The sequence below is a fragment of the Ranitomeya imitator genome, chromosome 9, assembly GCF_032444005.1.
Source record: "Ranitomeya imitator isolate aRanImi1 chromosome 9, aRanImi1.pri, whole genome shotgun sequence".
NCBI lineage: Eukaryota > Metazoa > Chordata > Amphibia > Anura > Dendrobatidae > Ranitomeya > Ranitomeya imitator.
The window spans coordinates 42,843,221-42,860,954 of NC_091290.1; the positions used below are offsets into that span (position 1 = coordinate 42,843,221).

At 39.1% G+C, this 17,734-nt stretch overlaps 1 protein-coding gene across 2 annotated transcripts in view; it reads right to left on the reverse strand.

Annotated features, from left to right (window-relative positions):
- LOC138649254 (sulfotransferase 1 family member D1-like) overlaps window positions 1–17,734 on the reverse strand; it is a 23,603-nt gene continuing 5,869 nt past the window's right edge. The window contains exons 2-9 of one of the 2 annotated variants that reach the window (XM_069739487.1): window positions 14,659–14,837; window positions 11,206–11,354; window positions 10,781–10,906; window positions 8,149–8,246; window positions 5,444–5,570; window positions 5,263–5,357; window positions 3,887–4,067; window positions 1–1,967 (exon numbers count right to left, since the gene is read on the reverse strand). In XM_069739487.1, the coding sequence (XP_069595588.1) occupies window positions 1,855–1,967; window positions 3,887–4,067; window positions 5,263–5,357; window positions 5,444–5,570; window positions 8,149–8,246; window positions 10,781–10,906; window positions 11,206–11,344 (879 nt within the window). In that variant the 5' untranslated portion in view covers window positions 11,345–11,354; window positions 14,659–14,837 and the 3' untranslated portion in view covers window positions 1–1,854. The remainder of the gene's footprint in view (window positions 1,968–3,886; window positions 4,068–5,262; window positions 5,358–5,443; window positions 5,571–8,148; window positions 8,247–10,780; window positions 10,907–11,205; window positions 11,355–14,658; window positions 14,838–17,734) is intronic. The other variant, XM_069739486.1, reaches the window with a different exon arrangement.

A 17,734-nucleotide genomic window follows, 5' to 3' on the forward strand; every position in this document is an offset into this window, starting at 1 on the left:
TCACAAACAATATGACAAACTTTTATTACCGTATATTTTTTTGAGAGGGCAATGGAGGGATCATATAGCGCTGGAACAATTCAAATGTATCCTAATACATGTAAAGTTATTTAATAACACTTTTAGATTTTGCATATAATGAATAACAATATTTTATTTTAAACAAAATGCATTGTAGATCTGAACATTGATTACTTGTGCATGAATTTAAGAAATAGAATTAAAACGTTCTGTAGGTTAATATACTGATTGGTGATGTATTGATAGAAGGTAAAATCATTAGCAAAATCTCAGTGCAACTTCAGCGCAAATGCACTTTATTACGGGCAGATCGCAGTTAATAATAATGCATGATATTAGGAGCTTGTGAGGAGTCAACATTTTCCAAAGAAATAGCACCACGATGAAACAGCCTCCAGTAGATGCCTTAAACGTTTTTTTCAGTTCTTTAAAAATTCATGACCTATGTTTAGGATAGACCATCAATTTTAGATTGGAGAGGGTCTGACTCTCAGTAATTCCCACTGATTAGCTGCTGCAAGAGGCTGCAGTGCTGCAGTGGGCATCACATCTCCTTCCTTATCTGTTGTGTCATTGCTCCCTACATTTAGTAGTGGCTGTGCTTGGTATTGCAGCTTAGGTTAAGTCATTTGAGTGTTACAAATCTGTAGTACAAGGCACAGCCAAAACTTAAAGTACATATCTGTCCCTGGCAAACAGTCAAAGAAGTTGTCCAGTCCAAATCGATAAGTCAGCAGTCACGCTGTGTGACTGTGAGTGTGGGGGGATTCATTAGTCTGCAGTCATACAGATTGACTGCAGACTTATCGATTTGCACCGGACAACCCCTTTAAGACGTGGTCCCTCTAAAAACGTATTACATGGGATTGCGTGCCAACAGTTGAACTCCCGCTGATCTAATATTAATGGCCTATCCTAAGGAGCTGGAAAAAACCTTAATTAATACCATTCTTTCCCAGCCTTCTTACCAGCCCGACTCTAACTGCAATTTAGACACTGTTGCGGGATATGCACAAGAAGTCTTTTTTTCATTCAGACTCTGAACGATAAGTGAATTGATTCTAAACTAACCAAATCTTACGATTCACGTTATTGCTGTACTAGATTTCTGCCTACCTGCTCCCGCAACAGATGTCCTTGACAAGGCAAGCTACCGGTCGAAACGTTGGACCGTGTCTGTTTTTGACACCTTCCTAGATCAAAATAAATTTACACTGCAACAAGATCTACAGTCCCATTTTTCTTTTGTGGTTATGAGGTTCCTACCTCAATGATGTCATGATGTTATTATAACGTGCATCGAGGCTAGTCAGACTAGAGACTAGATCCGGAGCTAATGTTTTAGCGAGAGGAGCTGTCATTTATTTTTATTTTTGGCAATCAGGGTACAATTGATTTGTTTTGAATAATTTTGATGCAGATGGATTTTTTTGGACTGATTTCCCTGATTTATTTAAATTTTGGTAGATTCACTTATCCTTAGTTAGCAGTCAAGTGAGCTGTCCTAATCGGTGATTGACAGCCTTCCCTGTATAAATGTGCATAAAGACACAGTATTTCCAAGCTGACAGGTTCCCTTTAAAAGTGGGTGCCTATTTCATTGTTATTTAGCTTTCAGACCATTTACAACATTAATACCTATTATTAGTAATTATTGTAAGTTATCACTGTTATTTGTATTTAAATACTGTATATATCTTTATATATACAGAGAGATGTATATTTCTCTATAAATATAGATATATATTATCTATCTATCTATATATATATATATATATATATATATATATATATTATTTTTCAAACCATTAAAGAGGAGCTGTAAACTAGTCTTTAAATCTCATTCCTGAATTGAAGCCCCGTGCCTGTCATCTTCTTCTTGTAGTCTTCATCGAATATTTCATTCTGAGCAACTGTGAAATGGTTCTTCCAGTCCCCGGCAATACCTTATTTAGAGACAAATATATTTCATCATTTTATTTTCCTTATTTTAAGGAGAAACGATCAATAGATTCATACAATCCTAACCAAAGCAGATTCAAGTAGAGGCAGCCCCCCTTACCATAACAGTGCACATTTTTAAAGTTAAAAAGTCATATTGTGCTGTCAATAAGGTTACAAGAGTACAATTGCACAAAAAGTTTGTGACATTTTAAAAAGTTGCAAATGATGAATTGGCCAAAAAACTCTTCCCTAAAAGCAATGTTTTTAAAGGAGGATACCTGGGTGTTAGGTGTTGAGTACCCGCTGCTGCACAGGGAGAATCTCGAACCATGTCTGCTGCAGTCTCCCATTCTCCTCCAGCCGCAGTGGAACCTGCTCAGCAGAGATGTCGAGCCCAGCGTCTGGCTCAGGCAGATACTGTGCGCTTGGTTACTGCTGCCTTTCCAGGCTCAGCTCTTGTAGCCAACACTGATCAGCGGCGAGCAGGCATTCCAGGGACTATGTCCTGCTTTTCCCCTACTGAGCATGCCCATGGGTCGACCTCTCATTGGAGGAGGGGTCACATGCTCAGGTCCTGTAGCAGCTCCTATTGGATCACTAGGAAGGTCCTGGAGAACTTCCGCTATAAAAGGTTTGCATGGCCGCACGGCCATGCACTAGTATAAATCTGTTATTGTGTGTGTGTGTGGATCTATGCCTGTTCTGGTGAAAGCTCCGAGTCATACCCATCCCTAGTGTTGATGAATGCCCACGAATGTTGGAGCTGTCTAGCGCCAGTTAGTGCCAACCAGCACCAGGCACAATCTATAGCGCCTATCGGTAGCGTTAGCTTGTGCGGCACCGTGTGCAACCAATGCGCTTACCTGTCCCTGGTTAGGGCGTTTAGTGGTGTCCGCCAGAGTGGCGCTGCGCGCACCCAGTGCGCTACATCTATTTTGTATTTATTTCCCTGGCACCGCAGTTCCGGTGCCGAACGCAAGTGATCTTGAGGGACTCTAATCCCGCGTCTTGGGGCAGAGTTCTGTGACTCTTTACTTGCGTTTTCTCTGCGGTATTGCGGCCCTGTGACGCAACAGGGTTCGCTTCCTTCATACCGGGTGTAGCTAACCCGTGTGTGTTTTCAATATACCACCATTTACTTTCCGCCATTACTTAGCAGCAGGTATCATCTCTGCACGGCGGACCCCGGGCTGCGAACGCACCTTATTCCATCTTTATAATTATTTGGTGCGTTCCCCCAGTCCTAACACTGGGTACATAAATAATCTGATGGGGATGCAATCGGTTCAGACTAGATGTAAAATAAAGAAACATTCTACTAAAATGTACTCATAGCAAAAAAAAAAAAAACCTAAAAGCCTGTTTGTTTTACCTGGGTAAACTGGAATATGTCAACCAGTTTTTGCTACCCTATCTTAAAACAGGTTGATACAGTAGAGGAGACGACCCTGATTCTAGTGATATGTCATTTACTTTGATGGTTGCAGGGGTTTTGATTCAATACTATTTTCTCTGCTGCAGATCTAGCAGTTCTCTGAATGCTGAGCTCTGTGTAACCCCGCCCACACCACTGATTACATAGCAAACACCTGGGCACAGATTCCATCCGGGACTTTAGTATTGATGGCCTATCCTTAGGATAGGTCATCAATGACTGATTTGTCAGGGTGCAAGCCACACGTGCTCAGGAGACCCCTATTCTGCTGATACGTGGGATCCTAGAAATGGCCACACACTTGCTACCCATCCTTGCTCACCTCACATGCCACTCCTCATCTCTCTGACATGGCTGATGGGGCCACACAGAATGACATTGTGGGCCCCAACTGGTAATAATACACCCTTGCCTTGCCAGCCACACATAAAACTACTTTATAGTTATAACTATTGTATTGTGTCATATATTTGATGTCGATTTTACCTTTTCTCATGAAAGGAGTCGTAGACTGGTCTAGAATATCATTAGGTATGGTTTTGTAATTGGCCATGTCATTGGTTTTCATGATATCAAAGGATGTGTGGTAAACAATCTTCTCCAGAGTTTCATCACTCATCTCTTTTTCCAAGAAATGCAGCATCTTCTTAATTTCTCTTTTCGGATCCTATAAAATACATCACATTCAATTGACATATTGTGTCCATAATTAAAATTTAGACTAATCGGTAAGTAGTCTTCAGTTGGGTTTCCTAAAAATATTTAACGCTTAGCATGCTTTCAAAGTGGTTTTTTTGGCATATCGACATCCTAGACCTTCATTTGAATGTCGCCATGTAGTGCCGGCCAGCAACAACAGCCAATTGTTAGTAACGCTCGACATCAGGCACTATACTGCTTGACAGGCAGGTTTCTGTCTAAAATGAGACTGTCTTCTTGAAACAGCCCCTTTAACTTCTAGTGCATTTACAGCGAATATCAAGTGCTGGTGTATGGCGTAGGCTCAGGAGCTGAGCCTGCTCCACACTCTGCAGGTGGCACCTGCGACCAGAAGTAGCTCCAATTGTTGCTGTTTAACCCTTTAAATGCTTCTGAGAAACTAAAAAGATTTTTGCTTCCCCATCTAAGAGCAGCATGATCTGAGAGACCCTGATTCCAGCGATGTGTTACTTACTTTCCCGGGTGCGGCAGTTTTAATAAATTTCCTGTTTCATCTGCTGAGTTTTCCGAATGCTGAGCTCTGTATAACCCCACCCACACCACTGATTGACAGCTTTCCGTATACACTGTGCATAGACAGAAAACTAACACAGTGGTGGGGGCGGAGTTGAACTACCTGGCAGCAGGTGTACTAGTCCTACAGTGATAATCTCCTGCTAATAAAAGTGTTATTTTATAAAAACTGCAGCAAGCAGACCAGTAAGTGACAAATTACTGGAATCAGGATCTCTCCCCCTACATTATGCTGCATTCAGATTAGGTAGCAAAAACCTAGGGACAGATTCCTATTCATATGTTTTGCAATCTGCCATTATATTATGGTGCCCTGTCTAAGGGTTGTGTATTAAAATGACAGGTCCCACAAGTTACTACTGCAAAAAAATAAAAATGAAATATTATATGGTTCGGCTAATAACGCTATACAAAAAACACACTACAGCCCCAGTATGTTCACCCCTATCTGACCTCATTAGGGGCTGCAGATGGGCTCATACTGCAGTTGCAATCAGTCAGATATTAGAAATGCTGGGAAAGGCAGGAGTATTTTCCTCGCCACATTAATACATAAACTGCAATTTATAACAATTGCATCTAGAATGATAACAATCCCTTTGCATGTATCATTTTATTTTTTTAGTTACCTCTTTCATGTCTTCATAGAATAAATAAAGGATATTGTAGTCGTGCCTCTTTTCCCACCAGCCTTTCACATGGTCGTGCCACGAACCATAGCCCACTAAGGTAAAATAACAGCTGTAAGACTGGATATACTAATATGATTCAAGACGTCTTGTTGTTGTTCAATCAGTATCTTTATCTTACCATTTCCGTTCATATAGTTATCTAAGAATGTATTCCAGGGTCCTGGATCAGGCAACGCTTTAACTATTTTGTGGAAGAAAAAGTATGATACTGCCACATCTTTTGCATTTCTTGCAACGTAAATAATCTGTTTGGAAACAAAAATAAAAAAAATCGATCTGTTCTTCTAGTATGAAATCCCTTTCTGAATACTGACACTGTGCTTTAAAGTTTTATTTTTAATATTATCCGTATGAAAAGATTTTGAGAAATTTCAATTTTCATGTTATTTAACTCCTTTCCAACATTGGCCATAATAGTATGCCGATGTCATACTCTCCCTGTATGGTGCGGGCTCATTATTATTATTATTATTATTATTATTTATATAGCTACTTTGAAGAACCTAGAATATAAGACATAATTTCAGTTGTTTCACACTTCTTTGTTAAGTATATAATTCCACATGTGTTAATTCTTAGTTTTGATGCCTTCAGTGTGAATGTACAATTTTCATAGTCAAGAAAATACAGAAAAATCTTTAAATGAGAAGGTGTGTCCAAACTTTTGTTCTGTACTGGATATATCTGACATATGCCTGCAACAGCCTCAGGTGGAATCGGGATCCACCCACGGCTGTTAGCTAGTTAAATGCCACAGTCAATCTCTGACAGCGGCACTTAACTCGCTCTTACCGGAAGCATGTCACTAATCCCGCCCATTGGTGACCCTGTCACATCGTGGGTCACCAATGGATCGGCATGATAACCTGATGCAGACCTCTATGGTTGACATTTCTGGTGACAACCCGGTGGTCGGCACTCATAGCAAGTAAGCATTTCTTCTACACACAGTTGATCACATCATTGCCTGTGTGTAGCAGAGGCGATCAGAGTACTGCAGCTTCTAGTCTCCCATGGAGGTTATTGAAGCAAGCAAAAAGTAAAAAAAAAATATATATATAAAAGTTCAAATCACCCCCCTTTCGACCCATTCAAAATAAAACAATAAAAAAATCAAATATGCACATATTTGGTATCTCCACATTCAGAATCACCAGATCTATCAATATATAAAAGTATTAACTCGATCGCTAAACGGCATAACGAGCAAAAAAATTGAAAACGTTAGAATTATGTTTTTTAAGGTCACCACTACATTGCAATAAAATGCAATATTGGGCGATCAAAAGATCGTATCTACACCAAAATGGTATCAATAAAAATTTCAGCTCGGAACGCAAAAAATAACCCCTCACCCAATCCAAAATCATGAAAAATGGAGATAGTACAGGTCTCGGAAAATGGCAATTTTTTTTTTTTTTACAAAATGTTGGCTTTTTTTTCACCACTTAAATGAAAAAGAACATAGACATGTTTGGTATCTATGAACTGCTAATGACCTGGAGAATCATAGTGAATGGTTAGTTTTAGCATTTAGTGAACATATTAACGAAAACAAATGAAAAGCAGCTGTGGAATTGCCCTTTTGTTTGCAATTTCACCGCACTTGGAATTTTTTTCCCCATTTTCCAGTATACGTGATGTTAAAACTAATGGTGTCGTTCAAAAGTACAACTTGTCCTGCAAAAAGCAAGCACTCACATGGCCATATTGACTGAAATATAACAAAGCTATGGCTCTGGGAAGAAGGGGAGCAAAAAACGAAAACACAAAAACGGAAATACGTCTGGTTGTGAAGGGGTCAAGAAGTTAGTGCATGTTTGACCGGTCAGATGGATGTGCATGTGTGCGCAATAAGTAAAATTTGTCAAACTAAATTTGTGAAAAAGGAAACACAGTCTTTTAGATCTTGAACCATATTTTTTTGTGCCTTAAACAAGGGGGTGTGGCTTTACAGAAAAAGGGCATGGTTTAAAGGGCATAGACTATCTAACATGCGAAACTGCACCCCAAAAAATGCACCAAAATTTTGCTGCAAATTTCAATTATATAGTAAGCCAATAATTACGTGACGTGAACTTATACTAGACAATGTAGATATGTCACGATTCCTCCGTTCAATGAATGGTTCCTACAGTATGTTGTTCTATGGACACTGTCTTGCTGAGCTGTCTGTGTCTTGATTGACATCTTAGCTGTCCAATACTGTGATGGGCTTGCTGGGCTGTCGGTGCCTTGATTGACAGCTCTGCTGTCCAATCTGTGACTGGGATGTGCGGGACTTTCTGCAGGTGTTCATTGTTCTGGTGATTGCCCACCTACTTAACTGAGCTGTCTGCCCCTGGTCCCTGCCAGACGTAGTTTCTGCTTCTTGGTGAGTGTTAGCCTGATTCTGTCCTCTGAGGCCTGATCTTCTGCTGCCTCACCCTTTGGACCGTGTTCTGACTATCCCTTTGTCTTGTCCTTTGGCTTTTGATCCGCTATCTCTTGTCATTGACCCTGGACGGTGACCTGACTTACACCTTCATCTTTTCCCTTGGTTATTTATGTACTCTCTTGATATTGACCCCGGAATGACTATCTTTTCTGCATCACAGCCTGTCCGTGAGTAGTGACTAGCTTCACATTAGTGACTCGTGTCACATGCCAAACATCAAAGAGCACGAACTGGCATACCACCAAGTATACCACCTATAACTTCCTTGAAAGCATCTTTCATGAATTCTTACATACACACAGTGTACTCCTAAATTATTAGTTGCAATATCAATTGATTATTATCAGATTTACAACACTATGAGTCATCTTAAACATTTTATTTACCTTTGAATTTTTTTTCCAAAAAGAATCTGGCATCAGCTGAATGGGAAGATGTGTTTTCACTAGTCTTGGGGATGGTGCGCCATCGAGTTGTTCTACACCTATTAAAGTTAAAAAAATATATAATACTGATTTATGCATTCTGATGTAAACTAATGATAGAGGCATTGGAATATATTATTTTATACCTAGTACAAAATAAAGAAAATTTGAGGACTATCAAGTGTATTTTCCTGTGTTAAAAAATACAGCAGATAAGTTAGACTCTGTTCACATTAGCGTTTTTAGGAATGCGACATAGATTTAAGTATTTTTGATGGCAAACATAGCATTACTCCGTGACGCCGTTCTTTTCTATTAAAATTATGTCATAGGTGTCATGGGTATGTCAAGAATAGAAGCCATGACAGTCTTGAGAACCGAGCCTTCTTGGTCACTTTTCTTTGTACCAGTAGTATTCTCTGCAAACTCTTTTTTTAATAAATAAATCTGTCAATTATATTTATTTTCTTTGGGCAGCACGGCTCATGTGTCTTGTTGTTAATACAACATGCTGTACAGTACTATTTTAGGCAGGTGCGGAAAAAATGCTGCAAAGTAAGTGTAACGCTGATGGGTGTGGATATGGGCCGGGCTTACCCTGGAGGGGCGTGACTATGTGTCTACCGGGTCTTCACTAGGGCCTCTGATGGTGAGAATAGGCAGGATTGCCGGTAGACGCCAGGTACCACTCCAGGGCAGTCCCTGGGACTTCAGCAGTTGTCGGGAGGGTCAGACGTGTGTACGAGGTACAGGATGGCGAGACTGAGGCAATAATCAGACGGTCCGAGGTCAGGTCAGGCAGTACGGGTTCGCTATTCAAAGCCGACGTCTGAAATTGTGAAGTCAAAAAAGGCGGGTAAACAGGCCGGGTCGATAACGGGAGACAGAATAAAAAGGTATGCATTAACTAGGTACTAGCAGGCTAAGAACCAAAGTACGGGTGAGGAATGGAGGGTGGAGTCGTCTGATATATCACCTGTTAGCAGGTGATAGGCTGAGGAAGTAAATCTCTGTAGGATAGAATGGGTACAAATTCCTGCAGAGTTCAGCCCCCTTATGGCTTACAGCCAGCACAAGACAACTCAGAGCAATGGTCAGGTACTGGGTGGAGCAGAGCGAAACACACGGTGAGTAGGGCGACGCCAAGAAGTCGTGCAAGTGTCCAGCGTAACAGTAAAATTGCTTTAAAAAATAGAAGTGTTAATAGCTTATTTTTATCAAGCGACAAAATTCTAAGTGAATGAACAAAAAGGGAGGATTGTTCCAAACATCTTGAAGAACTAACCACAGATCTTCAGTGGATTTCACTTGTGCACATCCTTCTGTCTCATCATGTAATCAGACAACAGACTTGATGATATTGAGATCAGGGCTCTGTGGCAACCATATTATTATATCTAAGACCCCTTGTTCTTCTTTATACTGAAGATAATTAATGACAATGGCTGTATTTTTTGGGTCGTCCTGCAGTACGATAGGTTTAGAGCCAATTAGATACCTCCTTGATGGTTTTACGTGATGTGTAAGTATTTGCCTGTATTTATTATCATTAAAGGGAATCTGTCAGTAGGATCAACCCTCCTGAACTGTCTAGATGAGCATGCAGGTCGTAGAAAGTTGCATAAAATGATACCTTGATATCTGTGTTCCGATGTCTTATTTCTTAGAAATCCATTTTTCTTAATAGATGAATGAGCTATTAACATATATGGGCCGGACATAGATCTCCCTGAGAATCTGCCTCCAGAGCTTATTTTAAATGAAAGGAGACTTTACCAGTGTGAGACATGAAATGACTGACAGTCTGCTCTCCTGATCTACATGTCTCACACTGTTAATGTCCCTTTCATTTAAAATATGCTATGGAGGCAGATTCTCAGGGAGATCTAGATCCAACCCATAGATCTTAATGGTTCATTTAAATATTAAGAAAAGCATGGATTGCACTTGGGGCCTACAGGAACCGTTATCTATTCTACATCATCACAACATCATCACAACGTGGAGGATTACAGTAGAACAGTGTCATCTTCTATATTGTCAATATAAGCAATCACATGATAGCATGGTCAAGTCTTTGTAAGACTAATAAACAACTGTAAAAATAAAAGAAAAAATGTTTCAAAGTGTTAAATAATGAAAAGGAAAAAAATACATAATTATTTTACAACCAAAGTTCTTTATTAAAGTAAAACAAACAAGCAAATAGCTGTTGTGCCTGAATTGCTGTTTTGTTCATCCACCCCCCAACATTTTGTATATTGATCAAATGTCTATTACTCTCAGCAACCAAACATTGTATAATTAATTTATAATAGTATTATGTAATTGGTAATATTATTGTCTGCCTACTGAGTGTCCTCTGCTTATACGCTCTAATTTGAACCTCTTTTTTTCCTTTAAATATTGTTATTACCTGTTTTTTCTTTTGTCAAACTTTAATAATATGTCTTATATGGCTATGTCAACTGAAAAAAAAAAAGTTATGACTCTTGGTATACCAAGAGAATACAAAAGAAAAAAAAATACAGTATTTAATTCTAAAGACCCAAAATAGGTCAGTTCTCTAAGGGTTGTGCCCCGTCTTTATTACCTGAAGGCATATTTGGAATTCGAAATTCTAGATATGGTACTCGATTATATATAGCATCCCGACGGCATTTTTCATGGTCACCGTCAGCATAAATCATGTCAACAATTTCACTTGCCCATGTAGTTCCTAGAAAAAAAACCCACATCATAATCTATGTAAATAAATTCTAGATAATTTCCACCAAAAATAATGATATTCATATATTAGTAAATCAGGAATTTACAAATATTTTATACTAGAAAGTAGAGCAGAAATATAAAAAAAATAGAGTGGTACAGGAAAATGAAACCAAATGGCATGGCACTTACTTCTGTTTGCATGTACGGTATGTTATGTGCATCGGTTGAAAAACAATAAAAGCAGTGGTTTATTTGACCATGTGCCTTAATAAATAATATCAGTTATGGTTTAGTCAATTGCATTACCAGCTTTTGGATAAGTTGAAATAAGCAAATCATCAGATCGGGCTTCAAATTGTTCGATACGTTCCCAGTTTTCAGCAAGTTCTTTACCCATTAGAACCCCATGTATAGGAACCAGTGTCTGAAGTGTAGAGAAGTCCATTGTTTTTACTCTAAGGAAACAAAAGTTGATATTTTTACATTCAGCAGGCAAGTCAATTATGCTTTAGGAAAGCCAGATAAGAGACGGTTAAAAGTTTCAATCCACCCCATCTTTACCACCCACTGGCTAGATATGCCACATCTTATTAGTTCAAGCCATGTCAGTAATAGTAAAAAATAAACCTCAGCAAAATATTGCCAGTGACGGAAATCAATGGAACAATCGCATCCGTTCACACCTAGTTTACAAAGCAACCAGGAATATCTGCACATCATCAAGGTTCTTCTATATTGAGACTTGGAAACATTCTATAAGGCACAACTGAAGACTTTTTCAAGCTGCTTTCTTGCCCCCCCAAACCATTTAACTGCAAATACCAATTGTAGGCGTAAATAAAACCCACTCATTTGGGGAGAAACTACGGCATCTCATTCTACTGAAGGAACTGCTCCTTCTCTTTCTGGAATATGGAACATTTGTATGGTGAATATGGTGGAAGATATTGAATTTCCATAAGAGATGACCAAGTATTTTGAAATTTAAATTGCCAGGTTCGACAATATTTTACCAAAATATCAATTAGTAATGAATCTTTGTTCTCCAAAACCTCCTACTGCTTTAAAAAGATGTATCACTTTGAGGTCTCCTACAACCGTATCTAAACCTTCTCAAGCTCTTTAACACAAACACAGCCTGAGTAATGTTAAAGAGACCTCACCATAGAAAGTGGTGGTAGCTTAATAGTAACCAACAACCCATTCAATAACACTGAACTATGACGGTTTTCATATTTTTTTAATTAAAAAAACAGTTCAAAAAATTATCACCTTTACTTAATTGTGATCAGTCACTCCATTCTATACAAAACACTGATTCAAACTGACGGTGTCGCTGTTAGAGGTAACCTCATCCTGATGTGAGAGAGCAGAATAATGTGGCATATATTCCATAACACCCCTCTCTTCCTCCCCATTAATATGCTTGCGGGAGGCAAAGGAGGCCAATCAGGGCCGGACTGGCCATTTGGCAATTCTGGCAAATGCCAGAATGGCCTGTCTGGTCGTGGGCTGCCTTGTCTGCTACATTGTTAACAATACGGGTGTCTTGAGAACACCGATTCTGTTAACAGTAGTGGTGGAGCAAAAAGTCGCTGACTCCGTCACTTACTCCAGCAGGCCACAGGTATCATTAGAAATATGGATCTTGTAGAAAATCTTCCTTTTCTCCATCCAGTGTAATATTGGTAATATACTGTGTCCCCATCTAATGCTTGGAAACGGGGGCAACATGGACCTGTGTGATTGCAAATGCCAGGACTAAATTTCAGTCCCAGTCCGTACCTGAGGCCAATTATGGTAGTATGGTAGTACTACTGTGCAGTATTAGACTTGTTTCATGGGTCAAAAATTGGCAGTCCGAGCACAGACTGCAAAATCTGGACTGGCACCTGAATTCAGCAGTCTCATAAATTCCTATGAGGCTGTTGAGATCATGTTCCGAACATTATGGTGCGTGCTCGGATCGTGAATGTTGAAGGTTCAGGTTGTAGGTGGATGGGTTTAATAATTTGGGGAAGTGGAATTTAGATGTCAATTGGATATTGTGGGTAATGGAATTCTAACTTTACCATCTAGAGTCATTTTTTTGTGAATGTTACTAAAATACCATCCATACATTATGTTTTGAGAACTCGCCATTATAAAGGTTTGCTGCAGGTTGTAAAAAAAATGTAGTCTGTTCTGTTGTTCTTCATTATCTTTATGTACTTCAATGAAAGGAAAAATCGCCACATCGAATGTCTTTGTTTTTAGATTCGCTACTGTCATTGTAGTTTTCTGTAGATGATGTTCTGACAAAATATTGCTAGTTCATGAAAAGCGAGTTATTTTATGCATTTACGAGTTTGTACAAATTCTGGTAGTTTTTGTACATGTAATTGTTTTTTTGTTTTTTTTTCAGTTCTAATATTTATTTAGTGTGTTGTACCTTTAACCTCATGATAACTATACAGTGACAGAAGCAATGACACCCGCCCTGTACAAACACTGACCAGCATGGAATTCTTCCAAAGTTTATCTTTGAAGCAAAGCTTTGCGGAATGTAGCTGTGATTATAGTACATGTTGTAATTCAGAATAAATACAAGTAATGTAATGTTTTTGTAAAGACCCATGTTTGGATGTGGATTTATTTCAAGCATTCACTTTAAAGAGGGCCTGTCCCCCAAAAAAAATGTGTTCACTTGCCAAAATCCCTGTGCTCCTCTTATCCTGCCCCTGTTTTCCGTTTGTCATTTTGTCCCCTTGTTACGGAGATATGCCCTTTTTCTTTTTTGGTGCCAAGCAGACTTGTGGCCCAAGAAAGCGTTTCACAAATTTTTTTTGGCTTGGGGTGTGTACTACTCCCCCTTTTTGATGCTGCCCAATCGCTGATCAGCTGCTGCTTGGTTGAACAGAGTGATCTTGCAAGTCAACACTGTTCAACCTGGTTCAGAAACTGCTGAGCAGTGATTGGGCAGCGTCATATAGGTGAAGAACTACAGTGCGAGTACACACTTTAAATATTGATAGTTGGTCAGCATCATAGAGGGGGAGGACAACACACCCCAAGAAAAAACGTTTATGAAATGCCCTCTTGGGCCACAAGCATACTTGGCGCCAAAAAAAAGGAAAAAGGACATATCTCCACAAAGAAGAGAGGACATTGACAAATGGAGAACAGCAAGAGGTTTAGGGGAACACAAGGATTCTAGTAACAAACTCATTTTTTGGACACGTGGCAGGTCCTCTTTAAGGTTGGGCTGATACATTGCAGTTTAATTTTTTGCCCAAACCATGGAAAAAAATTTACTATTTAGCAATTTCTAAAAAATGAAGCGCAACGTTGCAATTTTGCCACAATTGCGTCATGAAGACGCAGCACGGCCACAACATGGAAACGCGGCCAAAAGTAGTTATCCGATGTCAGAAAAAGTTATGTTTTGTTTTTGAGTTGTAAAATCAAAGAAGTTACTAATATAGGTACTTTATTTTTCAAGACTCTGTGGATCATTCTATTTCAGACCCTTGTGTCCCTGGTCTAGTGAGGCTCCTGCTGTCATTCTGATAAAGGCAGACAATTTCTGAACCTTCTATGTGTCTCGGTGACATGTTTGAAGGGGGTTTTCTGTATCAATAGCCTCAGTACGTTTGAGACCACAAAATGGACAATGTCCTAATATGATTGTTAGCGAGTCTGACGCCAATTAATTTATTAGCAATTCTAAACAAGAAAATCTATGTGGAATACATTAATGTCATAAGAGAGAACACTCACCGAAATGAAGCGTTCACTTCCTCGTCCGATCTCGATGTAAGTAAAAAATGTGCTTGCCTTCGTTATTTACACGGATTAGATGTATTATGCTTTGGTTGTGTTTTTTAAAGGAAGTTTTTTATTTTATTCTATGCAGTTGCGTGCTTCAGATTTGTAACAGAAGGAAAACTGGTTCTTCTCTATAGAAATATGTAGAGGCATATTATGAGCAGGGTAACCAGATATGGGTTTCATGCAAACGAACAAAAAGTGTACTGTACATGTAAACTAGGGTTGTGGAAGATTACCTCTTACCTTTTTACACCCATTCTGGATTGACATATTCATAGTTTATTCTGGTGTTTCAGACCCAAACTAGAATGCAGTGTAGCTACATTACAGTACACTACTGAGCTAACAAATATGCACATTTAAAGAAGCAGTCCTCCAGTAAAAGTATTTATCCTCTTAATATATGGCAATTGTCATATTATATATCACTATGTACTTACAATTGCTCATTTCGCCTTTCTACCCAGATAATTCTTCCTTTTATTTGCTCTAAGTAGAAACAGGAAGTCTCTTTTTCCGGCATGAGTCATTCCCCTCTTCAATTCCTGACCCACCTGCTCCCACTTCCCCCCCTGCCAGGGTCTTATGCAATGACTCTTGACTCATGCAGGGAAAATTTAAGTCCTGTTTCTACATAGAGCTTAGAAGGATTCAGCTAGTCAGTCTCTAATCATGTGATGTCATAGACCTAATGGAAAAGAGAACAATTATCTGCGTAGAAAGACAAAATGAGCAATTGGAAGGGGCTCAGTCTTCATGGAATCATGGAATGTTAGAGTTGGAAGGGACCTCCAGGGTCGTTGTGTCCAACCTCCTGCTCAGTGCAGGAATCACTAAACCATCTCAGACAGATGTCTGTCCAGCCTCTGTTTGAAGACTTCCATTGAAGGAGATTAGAGTCTACTATGTGAGGCTCTATTTACACTTTTCTTCACATGAAATAAACTTTGGATACCTGCAATAGAATACATTGATTCCGCACCTTATCAAGAGGATACCTATTAAAGGGAATCTGACAGTAAGATCAACCCTCCTAAGCCGTCTATAGGTGATAGGAAGCTGAATAAAATGTTACCTTGATATCTGCGATCAGATGTCTTATTCCAGAGAAATCCATATTTTTCTTATATGTAAATGAGCTGTTAAGATCTATGGGCCGGATATAGATCTCCTGGAGAGCAATTTTTTAAATAAAAGGGGGTGTTACCAGTATAAGACATGCAATGACTGACAGTCTGCTCTCTTGATCTCAGTGCAGAGCTGTGTGTGATTATAACTGACACATCCGCAGGTCTTCTCTCCGCTCCAGTTTCCATCTCACAGGCAGCCAGTGTTGCAATACAGCAAAGCTATGAGAGCTGCAGAAAATGTGTTTGCAAGAAGGCGAAGTTCAGTTCTCCTGGTCTTTGTTAGTTACATGACTCACACTGGTAACTTCCCCGTTCATTTATAATAAGCTCTTGAGGCAGATTCTCAGGGAGATGTATGTCCGGTCCATAGATCTTAACAGCTCATGTACATGTAAAAAAAAAAAAAAAAAGTATATTTATCTGGAATAGGACATCGGATCACATATATCAAGGTATCATTTTGTTCTGCTTCCTATGACCTACATGCCCATGTAGACGGCTTAGGAGGGTTGTCCTAAAGACAGATTCCCTTCAGGGGTGGGAATGACTAGAGTATTAAAGTAGACTATCATTGGCTGTGGATCGACAGTGTACGAAGGGGAAAGAGGTGACGCATTGTTTTTATCTGAATAGGTATCAGGTACTATGGTGGGAAAATTAGGGAATGGTATTGGTGGATTAGAAAATCAACCACAGTCAAAGATAAACTAGGGAAAAAATAATTGAGTTGAATTATTTAAAATCCAACCTATCCAATTTTCTTTTCCTTTTATTGTAGACTTTTAGAAACATGGTGCCTTTCTTTTTTTGCATGAGATTGTAGTAGGATTTCGCTTTGATATGATACCCTCATGCAGAGTATATTGAATTGATTAAATTGTGCTAAATAGTCAAAAATCTCTAAGGCCAGAGCAAAATAGCTGTGCATACAAAAAATACAAAGTTTTCAAAGTTTATAGCTTGCAACCTGTGTACTTTTAAAGGGGTGGTCTGAAGCATAAATACATTTTCATTCTAAATCCCTACCTATTCAATGTCATCATCTAATCTATTTTCTAATCTATTTTAATTATAAAGTCCCTATCATTAGCTAACTACACTAACTGCTGTTTCTTTTTACTACAGGCGGGCAGAGGCTGCGGCAGTAAGCGCTCATTTCCCGGGGTTGGGCTAGTCGGTTGTCAATTCTGACGGATGCTCAGTAGATTCTTGTCACTATGTGATGTGCATAATGACAGTGCGCTCTCTCACTGGCTCTGATCATAAGTAACAAGCCGGCAACAGAGCGCACTGTCAGTGCTCATTGTAAGACGAATACCTGGCTTGGAGATTCCAGCAACACCACTGCAGATTAGCTTATGGCATTAAATAGATTTCAGAATAAAATTTAATTTGTATTTCAGAACATCCCTTTAACGTTTCCCCATATTCTTTTGTCGAGCCATGCATTTTTTAAATTACGGTAATATTATGAGTGTGAAAGTTCATTTCATGTGCTGAATGTGAAGGAAAGTGTTAATAGAGCCTTATATTGTAAGAGCTCATTCATTTTTTTTCCCATACGAGTAAAAGGGTCCAAGTTTCATTTTTGTGTTTGATCAGAGTTTCTATCAGCGTGTCATCAGAGATTGGACAGAGTTTCATCAGTTTTTCTCTGCTGGGGAAAAAAGTTTCTCCAGCTTCTCCTATCAAACAGTCCCTGAAAGAACCCATAAACTTTCAGTGGCGAGTTTGATCAGTCGCTCAGATCAATGTCAGACAGGTCTCTGTGCTTTTGTTTGATTCATTCAGTCTGATGAAAAAAGTGAACATGTGAATAGCTCCATAAACTATGAAATATAAGAATGCTAAACATGGATAGCAATTTTATGAAAAATACTGACGTCTGAATGAGA